This window comes from Antedon bifida, chromosome 3, assembly GCF_963402885.1.
Source record: "Antedon bifida chromosome 3, ecAntBifi1.1, whole genome shotgun sequence".
Classification (NCBI taxonomy): Eukaryota; Metazoa; Echinodermata; class Crinoidea; order Comatulida; family Antedonidae; genus Antedon; species Antedon bifida.
In genome coordinates, this window is record NC_136228.1 from 4415979 (window position 1) to 4441572 (window position 25594).

At 33.9% G+C, this 25594-nt stretch overlaps 4 protein-coding genes across 5 annotated transcripts in view; all 4 read left to right on the forward strand.

The window, feature by feature from the left end:
* Positions 1–25594, forward strand: part of LOC144838754 (microtubule nucleation factor SSNA1-like) — a 204999-nt gene that overhangs the window by 91219 nt on the left and 88186 nt on the right. The gene's annotated exons all lie outside the window — the stretch shown is intronic.
* LOC144838747 (dolichyldiphosphatase 1-like) lies at positions 99–8757 on the forward strand. 2 transcript variants are annotated; one of them, XR_013611699.1, is made up of 9 exons: positions 99–239; positions 1028–1128; positions 1620–1704; positions 2114–2207; positions 2659–2757; positions 3057–3147; positions 3757–3884; positions 4582–5638; positions 5936–8757. XR_013611699.1 is itself a non-coding variant. In XM_078694212.1 (8 exons), exons 1-8 carry the CDS (start codon positions 179–181, stop codon positions 4610–4612), a joined length of 690 nt encoding a protein of 229 aa, XP_078550338.1. In that variant the 5' UTR covers positions 99–178; the 3' UTR covers positions 4613–8757. The 2 variants fall into 2 exon arrangements, 1 of the variants encoding a protein (XP_078550338.1); XM_078694212.1 differs by having other exon boundaries at positions 4582–8757.
* LOC144838734 (uncharacterized) lies at positions 8932–12691 on the forward strand. Its single transcript, XM_078694193.1, has 6 exons — positions 8932–9239; positions 9547–9612; positions 9742–9880; positions 10498–10652; positions 10971–11105; positions 11318–12691. Exons 1-6 carry the CDS (start codon positions 9066–9068, stop codon positions 12200–12202), a joined length of 1554 nt encoding a protein of 517 aa, XP_078550319.1. The 5' UTR covers positions 8932–9065; the 3' UTR covers positions 12203–12691.
* LOC144838735 (ileal sodium/bile acid cotransporter-like) lies at positions 18769–25359 on the forward strand. The gene is made up of 2 exons (XM_078694194.1): positions 18769–19265; positions 22263–25359. Exon 2 carries the CDS (start codon positions 22263–22265, stop codon positions 23745–23747), a length of 1485 nt encoding a protein of 494 aa, XP_078550320.1. The 5' UTR covers positions 18769–19265; the 3' UTR covers positions 23748–25359.

Here is a 25594-nt window from a genome sequence, read left to right on the forward strand (position 1 = left end):
GCGGCGCAGACTGACATTTCTGTAGTCAAAACAAATAATTTTTCGTCCTTACTCAATTTTTGTTGGATTGAAAAAAAAGGCCATCCATCATCCACGTCGCGGATCGGCGGCTAGGCTACCCCTCCCTGACATTTTTATGTATTTTGTTATATCACAGTGAGAACTATTTTGATAAATCATGGCTGAAGATAGTGTTATTTGGAAACCAGTCTCACTTACTTTTGTTCAGTACCAGCAAGGTAAGCTCAATAATAGGTGAAATCTACATTAAGGCCCAAGCCGACGAAAGGACTACCAATTAAAGCAGAGACAGTAGGCAAGAATACGGATGTTGGGACCTATCAATGCAGTGCCAGGTCAATTCGACCCGTTGATAACAATTGGTCACAGCAAAAAAGCATTGATTGCATATTATTAATAAAAAGAAAAAGGAGGAATATTTTGAGAAATATTATTTTTCCATGGATATTTATCGCTATTTGTTATTGTTGTTGTATTGTATTACCTATATTATTATTAAATTATTAATTCATTTAAACAGTAAAACACAGACTAATTTTTTAATATGAAAATTATACTAATAAATGAATGAGAGAACACATGAAATAAGTAGGTCATGAGACATGCTATCCTTTACTGGTTTTTTTTGTGTGGTATTTTTGTTATAAACATGTGATTTTATGATGCTGAATTAAGTGCCCCAAGAGTTAGCTCAACAACTTTCATGTTTCATAAATAAACAAACGTGTTCTTTCTGCTGTATGTAATAAAAGTAGACATCGTTCATATCCATGAAAAATTTGGCCGTGCATAAAAAAGTTCATCTTTGTTAAAGAAATAAATACTGTCAGATTTGTGGTGAAAAATGAAACTCTGTTGAGATTTCGTTTCCATGTGAATAAATTTTACAAAACATTGTTTTGACGTAAAATGTTTAAATATAAAAGTTTTAGGCCTCCCTAACTGGGACGGTCTAGTCCTATTGTAGAGTTATAGTGTTTTAACTTTATTAATTTTTTTCTTAAAGGTGATCTCTTTGGAAAACTGCTGGCCTATTTCAGTTTAACTCCAGTATTTATGTTAGTGGGTTTTTGTGCAATTCTATTGTTTAGAAGAGAACTACATACCGTAAGTTTTAATCATATCTTTCTTCAGTCCCAAATAAATATAGTAAAATTATAATTATTAAAGAGTTTGAAGTCACAGTGCATCCAGCCTAGTTCACAAAGGCACCACAATCTGTTTCAAACAGTGGAAAACTTGGTGAAAGTTTGCTAGTGTGAACTAGGCTTTAACGTTACCTAGAACATTAACTATCAAAGTTTGCTAGTGTGAACTAGGCTTTAACGTTACCTAGAACATTAACTATCAAAGTTTGCTAGTGTGAACTAGGCTTTAACGTTACCTAGAACATTAACTATCAAAGTTTGCTAGTGTGAACTAGGCTTTAACGTTACCTAGAACATTAACTATCAAAGTTTGCTAGTGTGAACTAGGCCTTAACGTTACCTAGAACATTAACTATCAAAGTTTGCTAGTGTGAACTAGGCTTTAACGTTACCTAGAACATTAACTATCAAATTGTTTCAAATTTCAATTGAATTTGTTGTTGATTTTAGATTACCTTCCTGACTGGTTTGGTGCTGAATGAAGGAATAAATTGGATTGCAAAGCATATCATAAAGGAACCAAGACCTGTACGAGGTTAGTAATAGTATTTTAATATTGTAATTGTAAATAAAATTTAACTATTCATTCACATTAGACATTTTTGATCGTTGACTTGAAGACTCATTCAAGACTCATTTGTACATTTATATTTATATTCAAGATTTAATTTATTCATCCAAAGAAATCATACAGGCAACCAAAGGCTGAAATGCGTACAATTTTACAAATATAAAAAATTAATGTACATTATGCAGTAATCAAACATTAAAAAACACATAAACTCTAGAAGAAACACAAAAAGGAAAAACTAGGAAAGTTAATGTATAATTTTCATTCAACGACTGATAATAAAAGATTTATCATGTATTATTAGAATTCATCACCTTAACCATATATGGTAGGATTGTTAGCAAACAATTTACAAGCATGTTCTATTTGTTAGGTCACGAAGGGTTTGGAGAATATGGTATGCCTTCTAGTCATGCACAGTTTATGGCCTTTTTTGCCATCTATGTTGTCCTTTTCATATGTATCAGGTAAGGCTCTTAATCATCTTTAAGACACTTAATAATAATATTATTACTTGTGCTGCCTTTGTATTTTTATATGTCATTGTTTTATTTATTGACTAAAGATACCGAGATATCCTGGATTTTTAAAGTGTGTAATGTACAAATTATGACCCTCGTCATTTTTGGATAAAAAAACGTATGGAAACCTACTCCCATAATGTAGCTAGTAACCGGCACAAAGTTGTGTCTTGACCTTACCAGGTACCCATTTGTACAGCTGGGTGGAGAGAGGCAACATAAGTGTCTTGCTTAAGGATACTGTACAAGCAATGCGACGAGCGTTGGATTTCAACCCACGATCTCACAATCAGTAGTCCAACGTCCAACATACTGCTCCAAAAACCTTACTTGAATGTCACACTGTAGTGCATTATAATGCAAAATCAATTACCATTTATTATCTCAACCTCTTTAGACTTCACCAACCATCTTCATACTCTTTCATTGATAATATATGGAGAATTATAATTGGTGTGGGAGTTGTTCTTCTTACTGTTATTGTATCATATAGTCGGTAAGTCAAAAACATATGTGAATATATATAATTAATATAAGGCAAATTACTGAAAATAATGAAAATGTATCTTTTAATCGGATTTGCTGACAACCGACATTTCTTTATTTTTTACGAAGACAATAAAAGTTCTTGTATCTTGTATATTCAACAGTTTTTTTGGGTTTATATGTAAAAATAAATTTTATTCGATGAAAAATACTAAAGCATTATTGGACACAAATCACATGTTTTGATACTCTTTTTCAACTTGGTGGAGACTTAGGTAATTATTTTAATTTTGTATTTTTGTCTTCTAGCGTTTATCTTCAATACCATACTACGTCTCAGGTGCTATGTGGTGCTTTACTTGGTATAATACTTGCTATTCCATGGTTTGTTTTAACACAGGTAAGTTTCTATATAAAAAAAACACATTTTACCTATATCTGCACCATTTGCTTTTGTGTTTACTTGAATTAAAGTATTTAAATTACTAGATAGATAGATACTAAATAGAAGAAATTAAGTATGATATTGTTTATAATAAATGGGTAAAATATGTGAATACTCCTGGTAGGAAGGATTACTATATCAGGGGTCTTGTTGGGCATATCCCTCCCATTCCAATCCTTGATTTCTTCCCTACTCCACCACAGATTGTAGTGGCCTTTCATTTTCATGAAAACCTGTCACAGATGTTGAGTCAAAAAGTCATTTTTCTCATGCCCAAAACATATTAGCAATGCATGCACAGCATAGCTGTATGTGGTATGTCATGAAAAAGAAAGGTCTCTAAGGCTCTGTGTACACTATCAAACTAGTTTGACAAAAAAGTACACAAATACAGTAGTGATATGCCCAAATATGGTAGTGATCATCATGTCATATATGGGCACATCATATTTTTTGTCACATAAAGTTTGATAGTGTAAACAGAGCTTAATGAGTACAGTGTTTTATCAGAATGTTGTTTACAGTAACGTATATTATCAATATTTTAACATTTACATCTTTCAGCTTGTATTTACTCCATTTTTCCCGTGGATTGCATCATGGGGCGTATCAGAATACTTTATGGTCCGTGACTCTACTTTAATTCCAAATATTTTGTGGTTTGAATACACCACTGCAAGAACAGAAGCCAGGTGAAGTAATTTGTGTTTATAATATGTTTTATTAATAGCTATTGTCAATTAAGTGTATAAACAAGTTTTAAGCGGAAATTGTGTTGATGACCATGTTTTAGTGTAATCCTGTTGGGCACTTTAGACTGCCACTGCCACCAAGTACAGTATTAGTTATGCCCCTGATGTATTTCCTGCTGAAAAATCTTTTAATTGTCTACAGTTCTGTCTACACTATTATCAAACTTTAGGTGATGTGATGTGCACATATATGGACATGATGATGTCATATCACTACTATATTTAAGCATATCACTACCATATTTGGGAACACTTGTTGTCAAACTAGTTTGATAGTGTGGACAGAGCTTTAGGATGTGACATGGGCACGCAAGACGTCCAGTGTACACTGGCTTTTGTGTATTTTAAAGAACCAAGTGCATCTTTTGGAAGAGTAGGGAGTTACATATGTGCCCCAGGTGTACTGTTCCGTAGAGAGCTTAATCCAAATTTCCTCAATTGATTAGCTAAGTTATTGCAATTTATTTTTTCAGTAATTTAAGACTGTTAAAAATAAATGTTTTATTAATGCTAATTATTATTTTGTTACTACTGTATTAGCTCCCAGTTCACTTAATCGTAATTTATTTTGTGTAACTTAAGACTTAAAAAAAATGTTTTATTTATGCTAATGATTGTTTTTTAACTATTTTTTTAGACAAAGGAACAGAAAGAGTAAGTCCCAGTAGTCTCAATGTAGACCTAATTGAGGTTGCTTAGGCTACCCACAGATACACAGGAGCAAGACTGAGGCTACATAGGCTAAATACTAGGTGATTGGTATAACAAAGCGCCCTAGACAAAATACTAGTCCATCAGAAGACTGAGACTTCGACTCTGGATTGTTGTTCTAAGGTTAATGACGAAGATTTTAACCAATAAGATGAGTTTTTTAAAATTTGAATGAATGAAATGAAATGTTTTTGATGTTTTTTTATGAAAGATAGTGAATGAAATTTTTTGAAATGGTGGTTTCTGAATTTTCAGGTTGAAAAGATGCCTAGAATAACCATTGCATTTTTAATGGATACTAATTACCAAAAAAAAGCATGACCTTTTAGATTTTATTGCAGTTTGTTAATGACATCATAAGTGAAACATGTTATTTTTTCAGAATTTGTTAAGCCTGTTTTCCATTAGGCAATTAGTCATGCGAATGCAATGTTTTCGCCGAAACAAAATTAAGCTACCCTTTCCACTACAGCACAAATACCTGTGATTTTCATATACAGAATTTTTTGCTTTGCTAAAACTATTTAAACTACAATAATTTTTGTGAAGCGAAAAACTCAAACGTAGCAGACAAATTATGGAAATGGAAAACGGGTATTAACACTATAACTTTTATTAGTCTGCAAAACTTGGTTTTTGAAGGTCACAAATTCTTGGCATCATGGTATAGCATAGAGATATTATAGTAAAATATAATAATTATCTTTATGGGTATAGGTAGCATTTGAAATGCTAGATTTAAAGGAATCGTGTAAGCTTGTTTTTTTTTCACAATGGTGAATTGATACTTGCAAAGAGTCTGATTGTTTTAATTGTTTACTCCAATAAGATATTGAGGCTGATAATTTGACTAGCCAATAGAGGGAGTTTTTATTCTCATTTGATGTAACAATACCTTAGTTACACAAATGTATTATATATTTTCTATATATTATATACTATGTATCTTATTGCATATATATTATATAATTTATAAAAGAGCTGTGCTCTATAACTTTTATTGTTAAACATAAACGAATACCAAATTTTAATAATTCCTTAAAATAAAGCAATAACATTCAAAATATGAAATAATCTTAGTTCTGGTATGGTCTTGAAACAAAATCTGTGAAAGATATGTTATTTTGTAATGATGGTTGTTCACATGATGAAGTATACAAAAATGAAAATACTTTATATACATACTTCCACTTTAAAATAACATTATCAATATTTAAATTCCTTTACTATTATTGGATTAAACAAAACTGGAAAATTGTAACAGCCATTTGGGTTGAAAGAAAACACTATCATATGGTTATGGCAGTGTCTAGTTCGTGCCTAACTTACCTGGATAAACCGACATAGGCCTTTTCCCTCTGAGGTGAGAAAAAATCCCATAACTAAAGTATCAAGTAAATAATTGTTGAGATAGATACTGATTTGATATTGTAGAAAGCATTTTTACAATCTCAACTGAAATTGTTATTTTGCTAATTGAATTGATTTTTATGACTTCGACAAGTTATAAAAAAACAATTAAACGTCTGCCATCTTGAAAAAAATAAAACAATCTGGTCTCCAATTAGAGACCACATAAACGCCACCTATTTAGGGACAATGCCACATAATCCAAGGACGTAAGAAAGCAAGTAAACTTGGATTTGGTTCCCAATAGAACCAAACGCAAGATCGTAAACCGCAACGCAAGCGAATTGACCAAGCGACTGTTCGAATAATCCATCACTTTTGATTGGTCAATTCACTTGCGTTGCGACTTCCGTCTTTGCGTTTGGGTACGTCCTAGTGGGAACCAATTTTTAGTTGACCAATCCCAAGCGATAGTTCATGATCCATCGCGTCATGATTGGTCAAATTACTAATGCTTGGTTACCACTAGAGACGCAACACAAGGACGTAACGCAAGGTAAGCAATTTGACCAATGACAACGCGATTGATCATCCGAACTGCTTACTTGTTATTGGTCAACCCCCTTGTGTTGCTCGTACGTCTTTGCGGGAACCACGCTTTGCGGCGTACTTACGTCCTGGGAATCACGTCCTGGGAATCAAGCAATAAAGATACAACGCCATATTTATGTAAGGAAACGTGCCATGGTCACGAATTAAAGACGATAAATGAACGTTAAATCTCAGCATACCGTTTCGTGCGGCTTTAATTTAAGACCAGTCTCAGTAGGCCTAATTTGTGCGAGACCAAAACTCATTTATGCTAAATTGAATTTACATTATGCAAGGTGCTGCTTTGAATACCAAAGGGAACATTCATTTTCCGTTTATCATCAGTACTTGTAATCAGGGATTGCTATTGTTACCATTAGATTCATTTATGTAAAACATAGAATGATTGTAGCTATGGGGTTCCTAACGTTAACCAAGGCAATTAAACAACAGGACACTGAGCTCGCCTTACCAAGATAAGAACTCGTAATTGTCCTTTGATCGTATGTCTGGCTGCGACAGATATCAACAGTATTGTACTGTGTACATAATTATGCGCAGTGTCTGTAAGGGGCGTGAACTGATCGTGGCGCAGCCACAGATAAACTATTTGATCTCCAGAGCTCAGCATCCTGTTGTTAGATTGCCTTGGAATAACTTCCACCTCAGCCGTTTCTATAACAACATTTGAAATACCGTTATCAAAGTTCTGCAGCGATTTCATTTAATACTATTTCTATAATTCATTGAATGGGATGGTTTTGCTTTTTTAATCCAATTGTTTTATCCCAACTTAGTGTAATTGAATCATAATTGTGTATGTTTAAATGAAGATTAATGTTTACTTTTATGGAAAAGTGTGTGATATTTTATACCACCTGAAATGATTTCGGTTCCTAGAGCAAATTTGTATTTGTGTCGAGTTTTAGGCCGCATTCATCTGATTGATTGTCACTGCACGCAGCGCAAGGGCGTTAGCGCACGCAAACCTGACTAATCACGACGCGATGGATCACCCGAACTGTCGCTTGTGATTGGTCAACTCACTTGCGTTGCGCTTACGCGTCGTTGCGTCGCGCCAAGCTTTTTTGAGAACCTGAATTCACGTTTCTATAATCATGGAGAATTAAGTTAATTCTTCATGCTATAATAAAGTACATGGAAGAAATGCCTATTAAGTGGACACTTTCATTGAAACAAATAAGGGGCAATAGTCTATGTTTCAACGGCCAACCCATATTCAGGGCCGGGGAGCGATATTTCTTTTCGTACTACTTTGAGGACCCCTCGTGAAACGTCACAAAATAAACATGAATACTCATTAGTCATATCCATAAGGTGTGACGTAAGAATTGAGCTAACTACAATTCGCCAATGCAAATGTTTTCTGTCGAGCCGTCTGCTGTGTAGTCGAGTGGGTTGGAATACCATTAGCAACTTCTTTTTACTTTATAGTGGAGAGAGATTATTTAGAAGGTTAGGTTATTTTTAGGAAGTTCGGCTATCTTTCACATAAGGGGTCCCCAACTTATGTACGAAAAAAAATTTAATTTCAAAGGTGTACACTTTGTTGTGTAGTACCCAAGGTGTCTTCTACACTAATTATAATAGTTCACATGTTGTTCAGTAAAAGTCGTCATGGCACGCACCATGACATGAAAAGTGTTTTGTTCAAGCAGAAAATGTTTCAGGAAGGATATTTTAAAAATGTTGAATAGTATGGTTGGTAAAACAACTAACCAAGATTGTGGCTCAAGTATTTTGTCTACATAGCACATTTTTGCGTATTTTGGGGTGACGAGCGCGTCGTCTGCGCATTAATCGTACACGTGGTACACACAAAACTTTCGTATTTTGCTAATCGGTGTGCTGAAACGTGTAAACATCCGATTCGTCGATATTGCGCCAATAATTTTAACGTAAACTTACCAAAACATTTCCGTGTCGCAGTCCCTCAAGAAACGTAAATGTAACAATAGCCACGTATTTTGAACGATAGTTTGCAATGACGTCATTAATATTCATGACGTCATAACAGAACGTATGTAACTCAGAAAAGGTACTCAAAATTTTTTGTGAATTTGATTATAATATTGTTTAATGAAATTATTCATTGGACTGATTTTAGTTGTAATAAACAATACATTTTATATTATTCGAATTTGTGTCGTTTAGAGTGTATTATTGTTTATAATATTCTCAGGTTGTATTTAAATATAAACGTCCGGTGAAAAAACAAGAGAAACCCATTTATAGGTTGTTGTTTCTATTTTAGAACGCTGTCGGCATGTATATGCAAATTACTAATTTGCATATTCAGTAGATGTCCGCTGTACCGTCACATTCACAGCGGCGCGCGATATTCGAAGACGATTGTTGGGAAAATTAAGGTTTATCTGATGTGACATGTTATGTGACTAGCCTATAGATATTTGAGGATTAAATAGGGCTAGACATTTCGTATGGACCATGGCCAAAAACAAAAAGCGGGAAAACCACTCCCGGGATTGGACAATATGCGGGCTAGCCTGCTTTGCCGTTTCGTACGTGGTGGCTGGAGCTTTGATGACCTCTCCTGGCATACGTGTGGTGCTCGAGTACCCGTTGTTTAAAACGGGCTCTGTGATCTGGGGTGGAATACTGGTACGTATGTGATGTTTAATTCAATTCATTATTGACTTTCGCCGTACGTTACAGTATTATTATAACACATATTATAGATAACAAATAAAACATAGATTGAAAACAAAATATAAATGTTTACATAAAAATCGATTTACCCTTTGTCGTCAAGTTAAATTATAGATGTTTGACGGAACTTGAATTTAAAACAATTAGCAAACTGTAAATATAGGCCTAAATAACATCTTTATGGCTATAATATACAGTGTCTATTTGCTATTAAGAAATGTTCTAAATGAATGTATGTGGGTTTTTTTAACTGAAAAAGGTATTTGCGATTGGACTGTACATTCTGGCCCTCTGTCGGTGCATGGAATATATTAATAAATTAAAGGTAAGTGGGTTTACCTTTTTGAACGTACCCAATGGCAATAGTAAATTTGAATTATTTGTATACATACAGAACAAATGCATGTGCGTTTCTACAAGTTATTTGCCGAGTTTTGATTACCATTTATTACAGGTGGCTGTCATCTTGATTATGCAAATTCTTGTCTGTGCTGTTTGCATCGCCAATATCCCAATACTGAAATGCGTGGAATGGGAATACTTCACTGGTAAAAATGAAGATTTGATCGAAGATAACAACGTTATTTACATAGGTATGTGGTTCCACCTCAGTAGGTACTATATTCCATGGTGTTAGTGGTTATACACGCTCTAATTCAGTTTAGGCTATTCGATTTACCAAAAAAAAAATAAGGCGTACAGTAAAATACTGGAAATTGAAATTTTTGGATAGGTTAACCGACCGCCATTACTTTGAATTATCACTGTTGTTTATTCTCGTCTGTTGTAGGCCTATAATGTTGCACTGGAAAGGATTCCTAACAGTAAGCCTACTGTATAAGACTACGCGTATTCGAATATTGTTTTATCTTTTGATTGACTAAACTAAACTAAATGTTCATGTTCTTCGCATGGCCTCTCTTCCACTATATATACGTCTACATATCTGCGTGACTGTATTTTCGTACAGCGGCTTTATACGTTTTAATATTGTATCTTAATTTGGTTTCTTTTGTACTTTTTCTTTGTGGGGCTCCTTTGCAAACACTCTGTGTAGGCCTATTGTCTTGTTTTTTTATGTAGCATACTGTATGTTTTTTAAAGAGATTTCAAATAAAAATGATATATTAGTTGATCCAAATTTTGTCGAAAAAATATTATTTGATCCAAACACAAAACTAATTTTGTTTATATTTTGTCATGTTTTTAGCATATTTATTGACGTTAGTTGGTACTGTGATCGGTCTTGTGTCGTCAATCTTCGGTATATTGTATACCGTTATAATAACCAATCGGATTCGTTCAAGATTGAAACACTATATGGCTGATTTAGAGCGTATCCACCAATCATCGGAGAGGAAAATGGTAAGCTGTTTTAAAAGTATAAAAGTTGTATGAAAGCGCCACCTATATGCTCATTTTGTTCAAACTTTACTGAGTACTTTTGTCTATAAAGCTCTGTCTACACTATCGAACCCACAATGCCTTTTTGTCGCATAAAGTTTGTAGTGTAGCTTTACAATTTTTGAAATATGTACGAAAATGTAGACACATCTATCGTAGCTAACTAAATTCTCTATATAGCATTTGTAACAAAAAGAAAAACACTATTATAGTAGTAGATCCTTATGTATTTTTTAACAAGTATAAATAGTACTAGCTTTGTTTCAACCTTAATTTCAGAGCCCCATTTATGACGACGCTACTGGCGAAATAACACGACAGATTGCAGGGATTCGAGTGAACGTTAGCCCTGGTAGTTGGGTGTTCCACGAGGGATCCGATAACAAATCGTTGAGAACAGAACTTTCTTCTCCAGTAAATATTACCTTCTTTAAATATAATAGTATACATAATAACTTCTCCTTTTATATTACAAAATGTGTATAATTATGTGTGAACGCATGTTTGTATAAAGCTCTGTCTACACTATCAGAGTACGTTGCGTCCCATAGTAGGAATTGCGAAGCTTACAATTACAATTAGTGAAAACTCCAAATATCAATGTTCCTCTCCATCAATTCTTTCAGAACAAGCAAGACACGACACTACTACCTGTACTGAACTTGTCTGCTGCAAGCTGTTCAGATGACACAGTGGTGACGTCACAGGAATCTATGCAGAACCGATTCATGGACAAGAGATTGGCTCGTCAACAGCCATTGACGAAACATCAGACAAACGAGCCATTGACGAAACATCAGACAAACGAGCCATTGACGAAACATCAGACAAACGAGCCGAAACTGAAACAAGAAGTAGCAATCCAAGATTATTTGCCACACGAGGAAAAGACCTTAATACCTCCAAACCCTAGTCTCAGATACGACCAAGTGCTGTTTCACCCTTCCACTAGGCCACCGAGTGTCATCTCGATCATATCGGATTCGTCAAAAAAGAGAGATAGTCTATCTATGGAAGCAATCGTCGGTGAAACCGGATTAAATACTACCGACTGGGGAAGGGCTGACCACTCATCACCAAAATGGCCGTCACCACCAACGTGCGTAAAGTTAAGTTCATTTCCCAATAATAAAAATAACAATAAGGCTTTAAGCGATGAAGTGATTCCAGCTCCGCCTCGTTTCCAAGACCAACCGGCAAACAAAAAGAATAAAGAAAGAAATCTGAAGAAATGCCTTGTACCGGAAATCATTATTGCTCGTCCGCCCGAACCGCCAAAATGCATCATATTTGACGAAAACGATAACACGATCGTTTCAGCGTATCGGGCCAACTCATTGATGCCGTGTACTTTCCAGCAGATTTCGTTTAAACCTAACGTTCAGGCAGTAAAGCCGCTGATGACTGATTTTGAAAGCCCAATGCCACCTGACCTCAGTCGTCAGGGAAGTATGTGTAACCTTATGGGTGACCCTTCACCTCTATTTGATATGTCATATACGCGATTATGAGAAACCAATGCAATATGCACTTAAATTAAACTACGCCATTTTGGACTGCACTGTGTATAAAAGTATGTATATATTTAAGAAATATCTTTTCTTTCTGAGTTATATAAACCTCAGTCGTCAGGGAAGTATGTCAACCTTATGACTGACCCTTCCAATCTATTTGACATAGAGGGGATTATGAGGAACCAATGCAATATGCATTTATTTATGTTCATAAATTATACTACCCCATTTTTGGACTACACTCTGTTTAGAATTATTTATATATTTATTTAAGAAATATCTTTATTTTCTTTCCGAGTTAAATATATATATATATATATATATATATATTTATTTATTTATTTGTTCGAGAAAAGTAGTTATTATATCGCAATGTGTGTTGATTATGTATTAAGTATACCAATATTTTGTAAAAGAATCGTAATGTAATCTTCTGATGTGCACTTCGTTACTAGAAATAAAGTTTGATAATGCAACTAGTCTAAATGCAGCATTGGCTTCTCATACTAATTTGTGATGGAATTCGAATGTCCTGTTTTAACATATTAGATTCTTTTTATCCACAAAACGGGCCACAACAATTGCAGAAGAAACATCTATATGGTTATATACCTTCAAAATCAATTCATTATACAAAATACTTTTTATCGAGGCACTAGGATGACAGTATGCACACATACGTCATTGCAGTTAAGTTTAAGCGTCGATTTCCTCCCTCCAAAGCAAAAGTTGTATTTCGGATTTTGTACGTTTAGTAGCCATGGAAACGTGAAAGTTTACATTTACGCTTCTTGCTACGGGGTATTTCAGATAAGGTGCCAGACAGCATGAAAAAAAAAGAACATGAATTATTTAGCACAGTTGACTAATAAACTAGCTCCCAATGGACCAGTGTGTATAGTCTGCGTCTGGGTGAATATTTCATCAAAATGACTGTATCCTACAAAAGGTAGGACAGCAAACAAATCGTCGAGTTTACTCTTAGTTCAAAGATTCAAATTAAATTGTGATATATACTTATGACTAAATTTTAATTTCCCCACACCCTTATCACATCATCACAGAGCAACGTGGACTTGCTTTACTATTTGTTATTCATTTAAAAAAAAAATCCAATTTTCGATCAAGATTTCATGATCCCGGTCGTTAATAATCGTTCCGAGCTTTGTAAACGACAAATAGACTTATTCTTATGGTGGTGGTACATTATTAAAATAGCTAATAGTTGACTCCATCATCAACAAAACAAACACAGTAGATAAAATCCCGGGCGTGAAACTGTTTATTTGGCCTAACTTTGTTCTACCAAAGACCTATCCTCTAGATGACCGGTGGCAGCAGTTCAATCGTGGTTGCCTTATATAATACACACTGTAAGCATTCAACCCCGACCTCTTTATATGATACATAATTCATGGGTATAATAAGCTCACTTTGATAGTAATTATCGTGGGAAATAATGAATATTTACCGCCCGTTCAGACCAATATGCTTTCTCCTAAATAACAGGGCTTGTTTGTAGACTCAAAAGATTGTTTATGTACGGTATGTATTCGCCTAATAATAATAGACTTATATAAAATAATATTTCAGTCTTTGTATAGCGCATGACGCTAAAAGCATCAATGCGTTTAAAACTAAAAATAAATTACGAAAAAAGGCATACAATTAGAAATTTAATTTAATTTAATTAAAAGCAATGTAAGTTGGCTGCGGATAGAGGCAGACAAACAATTCCAAAGTTAGAGAGAGGAAAGAAAAATAACCATTAAGCTTTGTCTACACTATCAAACTAGACAAAGCAAGTGTGATGTGCCCAAATATGGAAGTGATATACACAAATATGGTAGTGCTATGACATCATCATGTCCATGGGTACATCACATAAAGTTTGATGCAGGTGTAAAATGTACGATGTAATGTTGTTACGCTGGTACGATGCACTTTTTGTTTTATAGGCCTATTCGTACTTGTAGGCCACATAGATCACGAAAAACTGCACATAACTGCAGCATGGTTCGCAAAGGAATTTGCAGTTGCTTTTAGTTCCAATTAATAATTCTACTGAATATTTTATGTTTTAAAAAAACAAACGAAAGATCGTTTTATATTCTAATTTAACAAGCTGAAAAAAGACAGCAATACGATACAGATACATTAGTCAGGTATATATTATATAAATCTATAAAATGCCTCACAAAAGCGATTTTAGAAAGAGTTTTTTGAAAAGTAGGTCACTGTAAATGTTTACTTTAAAACTCCATTACATTCACATCAGTGATATAATTAGCTAGAACTTTAATGGACACGCAGCCAAGACCGCCCTGATGTCCACTCGCTGACCCTCTGTTAGAACCACTTGCTAGGGGTCATTCCACCGCGACGCACTTTTAAACATCATAGCGATATATGATTTCCGAAAATTCGCTGTATTCGGTTACTAATGACGACATACGGGAGCGTGTTAACTCCCAGGACATACATAAAATAACTTTTGAAAGTTTTGGAATTGGTTTCTCACGAACCGAATAGATCACCTGTTAGATACGTCAAAACATTTTGAACTTTATTCTACTGAAACTTTGAAAACAGAAATATAACCTTTTGATTTTTTTAAAAGACAAACTTAGCATTTGTAGCTACGCTATAAATGTGTATGACATGATTTCGTTTTTTAAACAATATATTACTAAATTAAAGTTGAAACTTATCAAAATCTCGAATTTTCTGTATTATCATATTATGAGTCGTAATATCGCTCTATGCATATCTATACATATAAGTTTCTCGGTATTTTCGTGGTACAATGTATTGCAAGCCAATTGGTATTTTACTAGACTTGCCCAAAGTTTTTTTCCCTCTATATTTTATTTAAGGCAATCCAAGATATGAGCACTGTAATTTCCATTATATTGGATAATAATATGGATCTGTATCTGTAGTCCACCAGTCGACCTTTCGATTTTTGTCTGACGTATGAAACGCCATGTAATGCGAAACTAATTTCGGTCTACGACCTAGACTATAGTCTTTACTGGGATGTTTGCACCAACATGCATAAGATTAGAACTGCAAGTATTTCTATTCTTCACACTAAATACGCTCCATGAAATTGACTGTGAAAGACTACTCTGTACTTCGTTATTCAAAATTAATTTCATCAAGATAAAACCATTTTTTTGCATGGCATAATAAAAATATTCTTTTGATAAGTTAAAATTATTTTCATTTGTGCCCTGCTACATTATACTTGTACATTTTCTCTTAAATAGTATTTTTGTTTGTGGTCATACATGTGTTATAACAGTAAACAAATATATAAAATTGTGTCTGCACTGTTGTTACCACTTTACAATAAATTCAATATATAATTATTAATAACGTTACGAATGTGATTTTCGAACATTTTGAAGTCCTATTAAAAACTGGTTTGAAAAAAAACAACATATTTATATTACTAATGCCACCGAGTGTTAATGTTATAACATAAACATCATCGCCACTATTCCATGGGTTTGATATGTTCATAATTGACAAATAAATCAAAATCCAATATTTTTTACGTTATAAATCATAAGAATACTATTAGTTATGTTTTATTATTTATGAAGACTTTCTTGTTTTTACCTTTAGTTTTTAACACAGTAACCTTTATACAGACTTGGTACTCAACTCAATTATACCACTGTTAGGAACTTTATTCCCCGTTCTCGCGTTGGTACCACACGTGGCATCCTTCACCAGACACGGCTCTCACCTGTACTTACTTACGGCAACAGGTGCGGTCGCTAATACGATTGAAATAAGATCAATAGTTCATTGAAAAATATATTAAATTGAATTTAATTTATCGTACCACCAAAACCAACAAGTTTATTTCAATTAATATTATTAACATTTAATGACAACAATATTTTTCATGTTTTCAAGATCAAGTGTGAACATTTTAATTGCATTTTTTAAATGATGTATGATACCATAACCAACTTTCGAGTTAAAATCAAAATCGTAAGGAATTTAATGGATTATATACCTATTACACAGTTGTATTTAAATGCGGCAATAATTAGCATGATAAAGAACGAGATTTTTTATGTGATTGATTAATGATAATGGTTCTATCTTATATAAAAAGAATTCCAACATCGATTTATTGTTCTTCAGCGACTTCAACCTCCTTATTGTAATTGGTCAGATGTTTTGTCTACAGAGACAAACATCTGACCAATTGACAGCTCCCTGATTCAAAATTACTTCCTGGTAGTTAAGCAATTATCAACCTTATTGTTTATGATGAGTATTAGTGTGATGTTTACAAAAGTTAGTTGTGCATCTTAAGTTAAGGTAATATTGGTGTATTGAGCTGCTATGAGCTTAGCTAATTTGCATATTCGTATATCATAAAAGGGGTGGTTTTTAAGCGGAACAATACAATATCTTTTTTTTTTATGTGTGTCCTATCCTTATTGTGCTGTGCAGGTCTGGCGATGAAATAACGTGAAGGTACGCTTAGGTACGTAAAACACAAAAGTTTAAAACATACATAACATACATGCCTTCTTGGTTTCTCCCATCTCGTACTTAACATAATAACTGACCATGACATTTTCTTTGAATATGTGATGGAATGAATAAATGTAATCGTACCGTACTGTTTGTCTTGTGTTTGTTTTTATTCAATTTTACGAAAAAAATTTTTGTAAAGCACATCCGAACTTTAAAACAATTTCAACACATTTATAGATTTATTATGACCACCATCCACATTACTTTTAAAAAATTTATTAAGAAAATGATAAGTATTATTTGTGGAAAGTAGTAAAAATGTGTTATTGTTACATGTTTATGTTTCTTCATGTTGTATTTTTGTGAGGGTCCCTAATGATCAGCTTCCGCTGGATGGACACCCTCGTAAAATATTGTTGAAATAAATAAAGTACTGTATATAGATAATAACATAAACAACAACAAACATACAGAATTAAATTATTACTATATTATTATTATTATTATTATTATTACTATATTATTATTATTATTATTATATACAGTCAACGAATATTTGTTGGCATTTCATTAAACTAAATCTGTTGATTTTATAATTTATTATTAAGACGACTTTAAGTCGATGTCAAGCTGTGCCAATGAATCAATATTGTATGATTTATATCGTCACATCAATGTACTTGCAATATGATATTTGTTTGTTCTTTATTATACTGTTGTTATATGTTATATGTTGTTTTCATAGCGTGTAAGCAGATTTTATGTTTTTATATTGTGAATTTTATTTCTGAAATAAACGTCATCATCGTCAATCTTAATGTTACAGTTTAAGGATGAATTCTAGCAAGGGGTTAGTTGGGCACTAGTGTATTTGGTCACACTTTTTAGAAAGATAAAGACAATGAAGAGAGTGGAGCTGTAGCTTGGTAGTTAACGTGCTTGCCTTCCAATCCCAAGGTCCGGGGTTCAATCCTGATCTAGTGGATGGCAGGGTTGTAACTCACGACTATTTCAACTCCACTCCCTACGCCTCAAATGATACATTATTAAATAGTTTATCCATCCTGAACTTGGCGAGTTACTCGCTGTTGGATGCGTATGAGATAATAAAATAAAAACAAATCTGAAAGATCTTGTACAGGATTTGTGTGTGGGTGTGTGGGGGTGTGGGGAGAGAGACTATCCTCACGTAACCAATTCTGACCATATTGTTTATAAAACAGGCTAATTCCTATTATATGTCCATTCTTCTAGGCTGATATTAATGTTACAGTTAATGTCAACTTTAAAAGTATTTCAACCTTTGTTCTTTAAAAAAAATCCAACGTTGTGTGTTTTTTTGTGTTGCAATGTTGACGAGCACACTTTCCAGCCCTTCTATCAATGTTATACCCTCCGTCGTGTTATCAGTTTAAAAAGTAGAAAGTTATTGTGTTGAAATAATATAAGATTACCTAAATTTATCACGCAAGGTGAGTTTATACTACCAAAATTGAAAATATATTTCAAAACTTTCCTAAATGGGGTAAAGCCTAATAACCATAATAAAAAGTGATTGATAGAACATCTGGAAAAATCTGTGCTTAATTTTACCTTTTACCGGATTAAAGGGGAATTCAAGTGCAAGTCAAATCAAATTACCTTTTAAAAAAGAAAATATAAGAAGAATAAGAAAATACATAATGATTATGACTTTATTCGAATTAATTCAAGAAACACAAGTTGATTTTCAGTTTTTCAAGAACATTCTGAAACAACAATAAACGAAAACAAAACCATGCCCATGTCTTTGGCCTACCGTATCTAATCAGTCAGGTATAATATAGGCCTACCCTGAGATATCATTACCTCGATAATAATCTTTCGTATTAAAATATTTAACCAAATTTCCATTATTTTAGGTGCATTCACGTTAGGGGTTTCTCAGTGTCTCAATGAGATATGAATTTCATATAATATTGAACTTCCTTCCGAAATAAAATTTAAATCTCTTTAAAATCCAAGTCACTTTAAATTCATCTTATCCAATCATTGAACTCTTTTGGCATTGGATAAATTGAGAACCACTTGTTGTAAAGAAGTTTTTGACTCCCCTCTGGGACGGGCATACCACGTCAAAACACTGACACAACAATCCATAGCTAATAAAATACCGATCATTTAAATCAAACCAATGTGCCTGGCGAGTTTGCTAATTGTACGCTGTATCGCATAGACTTATAATACGGACACCGCGGTGCGTTGATGTTATAACTGTCGCTGGAAGGAACTAAGATGTTTCGGATGTGTTCCGTATTGCTTATCTATATGTTTTACTTACGTAAAGACGAAACAGTTAAGCATATTTAACGTGAAATTAACATTAATTAAGCTTGGCGATTTTTACTGGAGCAAATATCATTATTTTAAACGGACAACAAAAGGTTCATAATATCTAGTTCTACAGGATATTTGACCGGGGGACGAACATCCTGACAATCAAATCATTAAGTGGAATCGTCAGTGCTTTATTCTTGGAACCGGACTAAATGTTCAAATAGCGTGTTATTATAAGGTAAGACAAACTTTCTTATTTTAATTTTTAGTAGGCTCCTTATTATATTAAAACATTATTATTATAATTAATAGTACTACTAGGCCTAGTTGATTTAAATGATAGATCCTATTTCTAATAAATAATTTTATCATGATTTGATTACAATATTTTTCTTTAAAAACTTACATTACAGTGCAACTGCATTGGTATGTTTACAATGTTATTATCGTTCTAAATTACTAATTTATGGTCTATTTTTTTCCATTTAGTCTTTATTTATATTTACCTATATAAATGTCATTTTTTTACTTTCTCTGTCTTCACTGTTGTTCTTCTTGCAAGTATTTCCAGGTATATTTCGAAACCACATTGCAATTAACACTTTTAGCACTATGTTCAATGTTGTCTATTTTATTTGTAATAATAAGTCGGCTATCTCTCTCACTCCCCCCGTTTGTTCTCTTTGTCTATATGTTATTAATTTAACTCTAAAGCTGTGTCTACACTTTCAAACTTTATGTGACAAAAAATGTGACGTGCTCATATAATGAACATGGTAATGTCATATCACTACCATATCTGGGCATATCACTACCATATTTGGGCACATCACACTTTTCTTGTCAAACTAGTTTGATAGTGTAGACAGAGCTTTAATGCGCGCTCTTATTTATTTGCACACTTTATTATCTTTTCGTTTAATAAAACTACTGGTTGGTACATAATCAAACATTAAAATGAAATTAGTGAATACTACAATACTTGGGTCAATGACGTGGTATGTACATAATAATAAGTACAAAAGTTTAATCATAAATGTTCTATCCCTAACCGGTATACCAGATGAAGGGTTAATTCGGGTTAAGACGGATACTTCCGCAACATTACATACAATCAAATCTTGTCGCTAGCAATACTTACTTATAATATTATGCTATATTGACGCGATGAACAGTTATGGACAGCCGTAGAGTTCGTCTAGGGTCGTTAATCGGGGACTTGACTGAGGGAATGGCCGATTGAAGGAAAGGACATGTGACAACTGATCAACAGCTTAAACTTTAGGGTGTGTATCCAGCACAAAAAAGTTTACCTAAAACGCATGACGCATGTATTGCTATTAAAGTTAGGTCCATAACATATTCGTGTAAGTAAACCATCCAGACTCAATGACATGAGTGAGTGAAAGCTATACAGACCTGGATGAATAGATACATTCTTATTCCATCTGTTAGGCTATAAATCTAATTCGTAATCGAGAAAAGAGAAGGGGTTACCTCTGTAGACATATAAATCGATCGGATGGATGTGCAGGCTAAACGCAAAGTTCAACTTGTTGTAATAATATAGTCCTGTTGTTTCTGCCTTGAAGCAATGCATAGCTTTAAGGGTTAGGGTTCATATATGGGCACATCACATTTTTTTTTCACATAAAGTTTGATAGTGTAGACAGAGCTTAACATCCAAAAACAAGTTAGCGCGCGCTTGTAGAGTACGCCTATTATCATGGTGTGCGCATCCAAGCATTAACGCGTATCTTTTTTTTATGCTGTAAACGGAAAACGAGCATCGGCACATTGATGATATCCTCCTACGCACAAAGATGTTAATTACTGTATAATCTCATTGTGAGATATGTTGTTCGTAATTGGTATTTCTGTCCCATGGGCGCATCTTCTTATCGGTGTCTACTGTGGTTGAACACCGTTGATAATAATAATATGCATCATATTTACCAGCTTTGCGCAATTCAATCAGAAAATAGAACGTTAATGCATGAATATCTACAAATGCAATAAAACTCTAATCGATTCTCAGTCCTGTATCTCCACATTTGGAACAACGAGATCTACGTCTATTAAAAGAAACATTAAATCTCATCACCACATAAATGGAAATCCAACTTCCAAGGAAGCAGAGGCAGATCCAAGTCTATAAAAATGTTACTGCGTGAAAACTTTATCGATGATGCAAAAAACACCGATTCTCATCTAACTCGACAAACATGTATCATAGGCAAACTCGGAATACAGCATCCCATGTGTTTCACATGTGATGCTTGTATCATTATTATGTTAAGGGTTAGAAACAGGCGTCACATGTACTTCACATGTGACACATGTATTACGGAATTTATATTAATTTAGGCATTAGATAACAAGATACACTATTAGGCCTACACTATATCGATAATCGTGTGTTACAGATGCATCGGGTGCACTCGTTCGCTCTTTCTTTAAGGTGTAACTTTCCATCATTTCGATTTGAAAAGGTTGGTTAAAGTTACCGTCCAGTACAGTGATAATCCGTACAATTTCGTCGCCGCTTGGATGATTACCGTAACCCTAATATATATTTCAAAAAAACTGAATGATTAACGGAGCAAAACGATAATATCAACAAAACAGCGTGGTGCACTTAATATGACTTAAGTTTGAACAATATGACTCATATCATAATAAACCATGATATCAAGGCTTCCGTGACAACATTCATATTTGACCGTTTCAACTCGTTAACGAACATCTGCCTACATCTATCTTACAGAGTCAATTACAGCCAGCCATGTCCGAGCCTCCCATTGGATGCCATAGGCAGACGATAACCGGTCATAGTAAAAATATACATTTTCTAATGTAACAGAACATTTTCATTGTACATTAGTTGCTTTAATTATAGTATCTGTGTTGTGATGTCAGACGTTATTATGTTATAGTCTATTTATTAGACACTATCTGTAACCATATATTGTCCACTTTACAGGGCGGCCTAATTGCAAATCTTACGATCAACAAAATTGTATTATGCTATCATTGTTACAATGTATAACGCTGGTGGCCTTACTATTATTAGGTCACCTGTGGCAATTGCGTATCGATTCTAGGCCTACTGCTTCAAGTATCATTTATATCGAAAAGACATCCCTCTGCCTCCCTATGCTTCTTGTAGGCGCCTGTATTAAAAGTTCGTCTCAATAATAAGACGTTAAATTATATTTAATTTGTTTTATTACAGATGGAAGGTTCTATTTACTGCGTTCTGGTATTCTGTCTGCTTTTTGGACTGTCAACTCAATCCAATTCTTCAATTGGTTTTACGATAACTCCAGATGATTTTCTTCTTGTCACGGAAGGCGAAATAGCTAATGTCAACATCAACGTATCAAACATTGAGCAAACAAATATAACAATAGTAAATATGGATGAAGACATATTTCAAGTTATCCCAGACGATAATGATGACCAGACCTTAGTTATGGAAAATGGTGACATACCAATTTTAGGTTTGAGGCTTGGTATTGGAAGTATTCGGATTTTACTGACATCTCCAGATGGCGAGTCCGAAATTAATTATCAGGTCAAAGTTTTACGTAAATCCAGCGTGCTTGACTACGCGTTTACGTACACGCTGCTAAGTTGGATGATCGTGTCGTACGTAACTATGGGTACAAAGATGGATCTTAAAATAATCTGGGGGAAGCTGCGACGACCGTACGCCGTGGTCACAGGCATCATCTGTCAGTTTTTGATAATGCCAGTGTTAGCGTTTGCTGTAGCGAACATTGTTTCGTTAGAGAAAGAAGAAACTGTCGGGTTGCTTGTTGATGGATCGTGTCCTGGTGGATGGCTAAGCAATGTCTTTACCTTACTGCTTGACTGTGATTTTGTTCTAAGCCTAACTATGACGTTCTGCTCCAGTATCCTAGCACTTGGAATGATGCCGTTGAATATGATGCTGTATACAAAGCCTTTTGTCGAAGAAGGTGACTCTTTAGAGACACCGTACGCAGCACTCACCATGCAACTTGCTTTGATGCTTATCCCAGTTGGTATAGGCATCATTATTCTATATAAATTCACAAAACTTGCGGACTTGTGTGTCAAACTTCTTAAACCATTCGCCTTTGGTCTAATTGTGATAGCATTTAGTTTGGGAGTTCCTTCGCAGATGTTCGTTTTCAGCTCCTCTTGGCGAGTTTACACCGCCGCTGCCATTTTCCCTCTTATCGGTGGCATCACTGGTTTCACCATCGCGACGGTGACGCGAAGAAAAACTCCAGAAGCACTGACTATCGCCTTTGAAACAGGGGTTCAAAACAGTCTTTTAGCGACAACTATGGCCAAGTTATCGTACCCACAACCCGAGGCCGATCTGGTATGCAGAGTCCCACTGTTGATCGCAATTTTGACCATGATAGAGGGAACGGTTATAGTTTTCATCTACGTCATATCGCAACATCTATCAAAGAGAGCCTACCAACCAGTCAATGAGGAGCCAAATGAACTAAAATCGAAAGAAGCAGAAGAAAATGGTGGACATAACGGTTGGACAAAGTTGCCACAAGTGTCAGAGAACAATAGGAAGATATACATTGGAAATGATTTCTCAAGTGATGATCATGAAACAAAAGAAGATAATAACTCGGTTGACTGTGAGAATGAACTTACTCCAATGACAGTTCCATCCAAAGATCGTATTGAAGGACCAGAAGATGTTTAACGTACTATTCTAACTTAAGTATACTTTTCTATGCATTATTAAAAGGCAGTTTATACTGGTGAAATACGGTAGTATGCAGATAATACCACTTAACGATATGTTTTCTACAGGGCAAATAATGTATTGTTGACACATATTTGGTTGAATATGCCATTTTAATGTTAAACATACCACTCATTTACTTTGACCTAATATTTGACGTACCTGATAAAAATAAATGAACCGGAAGTTAAAGATGTATGGTCCCCCTGAAAAAATACTTTGTAAAATATTTCTTGTTCAATATGCCATTTTAATATAACAGTTATCCACTTTTAACAAAATTGAATCGAAAAAAAAATTTTTTTTTTTTTTGAATTTTACCATTAATTTTGTCATTTTATATGAAAAAAACATTATTTTTGTTGTTTGTTTTACGGAAGGGATTAACTTTATTAAAACTACAAAATAACTTATTCAAAATCTGTTTTTGGGGACAATACATCTTTTTTTTAATCCTGATTTTGTTCGGTTTTTTTCCTGAGGAATGAATAACTATCAAAACTACAAAATGGCCTATTTATTAATAAAGTTCAAAGATGTTATCATTATTTTTGGGGGACAATACATCTTTAACGCATTGATCTGAAAAAACGTAACATTAACAAGCAACTGATCGGTATTGTATCGTCCCAATAAAGCATTTATATTTTTTTACTTATACTATTTTTTTTTACTACAGTGTGTTTGTTGCAAATGTGTTTCTTAACTGTCAAAGTGTGTCGAATGAACTGTCAATGTATAAAAGCTGTATAATGTACTATAGATATGTATAGTCCATATTTTTGTTATTGCCTTGAAAATAGTGCTAATATTGTCTTTTGGGAACCGACACATTACGCTATATGTAATCAAGGTGATTGTTTAATTGCCTTGATGTATAAAGTACAAACAAAACAAAAAGGTTTTATTTATGTAAAATGAAATGTTTATATGCAAAATGCAGTGATGGTGTTTCCAGGTGGTCCATAATCGGAGCATTTGGGTAGAATTAATTTAGATTGTTTAAGCAAAGTTGTTTCGAGCTTCCAAAAAAATGTAGTGTACTGTCAACAACATAGAGCCTCGCCAGGCCGCGTTTGCTTCAGCTAATTGTAGTTATTCTTACGTCACGCCTTATGGATATGACTAATGAATATTCATGTTTACTTTGTGACGTTTCATGAGGAGTAACCGGGCCGCGAAAAGAAATATCGCGGCCCGGCCAGGCTTAGTTATTTACTCGGTATGTTGTGTCCTGCCCAACAAAGTTAGCGATACATGTAACTGTTCCCATAAAACAAACTTACTTTTGGTAAATGATAAAGTTGAACCGGTCCATCAACATTTTTGTTTTGGTGTGGCTCTTTCAAATTCGTAATTAGGCCTATGCAAATTTTTGCCAAAAACGTTATATCATGACATTACAGTATTTAGCTTGAATAATAGTTTATAGATTTGTATTTTTGTACTTAATTTTTAGTTTCACTGAATATAAAAATCTTAATTATTTTAATGCAGAATATATATTTTAGTTATAGATTTGTAGGCATAGGCCTAAATAGTTAAAAATTTTATTAAACGTTTTAGTAAAATAAATTTATTATTATAAACAAAAATACTGGATGAATCAATTGTCATAATGTTTGTATTGAAATTAAACAATTTAAATCATAAAGTTAATTTCATTTGTGATTTTTTATGAGCTATTTCGTGCTGATTTATTTGTAGAACCTTTCTCTTGTTGGATTTAGGGTGTCTAGAAAGGGTGTAGAAAAAGGGTGTTTAGAAAACTAAGATCTAAACCACTAGGCGAATGGAAAACTTAG

What these genes read in the sequence shown, in the direction of transcription:
- LOC144838734 (XM_078694193.1), top strand. Translation starts at nt 9,066, where the DNA reads ATGGCCAAAAACAAAAAGCGGGAAAACCACTCCCGGGATTGGACAATA. An exon ending in TAACAACGTTATTTACATAG is followed by an intron (nt 9,881 to 10,497) that starts GTATGTGGTTCC and finishes TCATGTTTTTAG; the next exon opens with CATATTTATTGACGTTAGTT. An exon ending in GAACAGAACTTTCTTCTCCA is followed by an intron (nt 11,106 to 11,317) that starts GTAAATATTACC and finishes CAATTCTTTCAG; the next exon opens with AACAAGCAAGACACGACACT.
- LOC144838735 (XM_078694194.1), top strand. Translation starts at nt 22,263, where the DNA reads ATGGAAGGTTCTATTTACTGCGTTCTGGTATTCTGTCTGCTTTTTGGA.
- LOC144838747 (XM_078694212.1), top strand. Translation starts at nt 179, where the DNA reads ATGGCTGAAGATAGTGTTATTTGGAAACCAGTCTCACTTACTTTTGTT. An exon ending in TTTTGTTCAGTACCAGCAAG is followed by an intron (nt 240 to 1,027) that starts GTAAGCTCAATA and finishes TTTTTCTTAAAG; the next exon opens with GTGATCTCTTTGGAAAACTG. An exon ending in CATGGTTTGTTTTAACACAG is followed by an intron (nt 3,148 to 3,756) that starts GTAAGTTTCTAT and finishes TACATCTTTCAG; the next exon opens with CTTGTATTTACTCCATTTTT.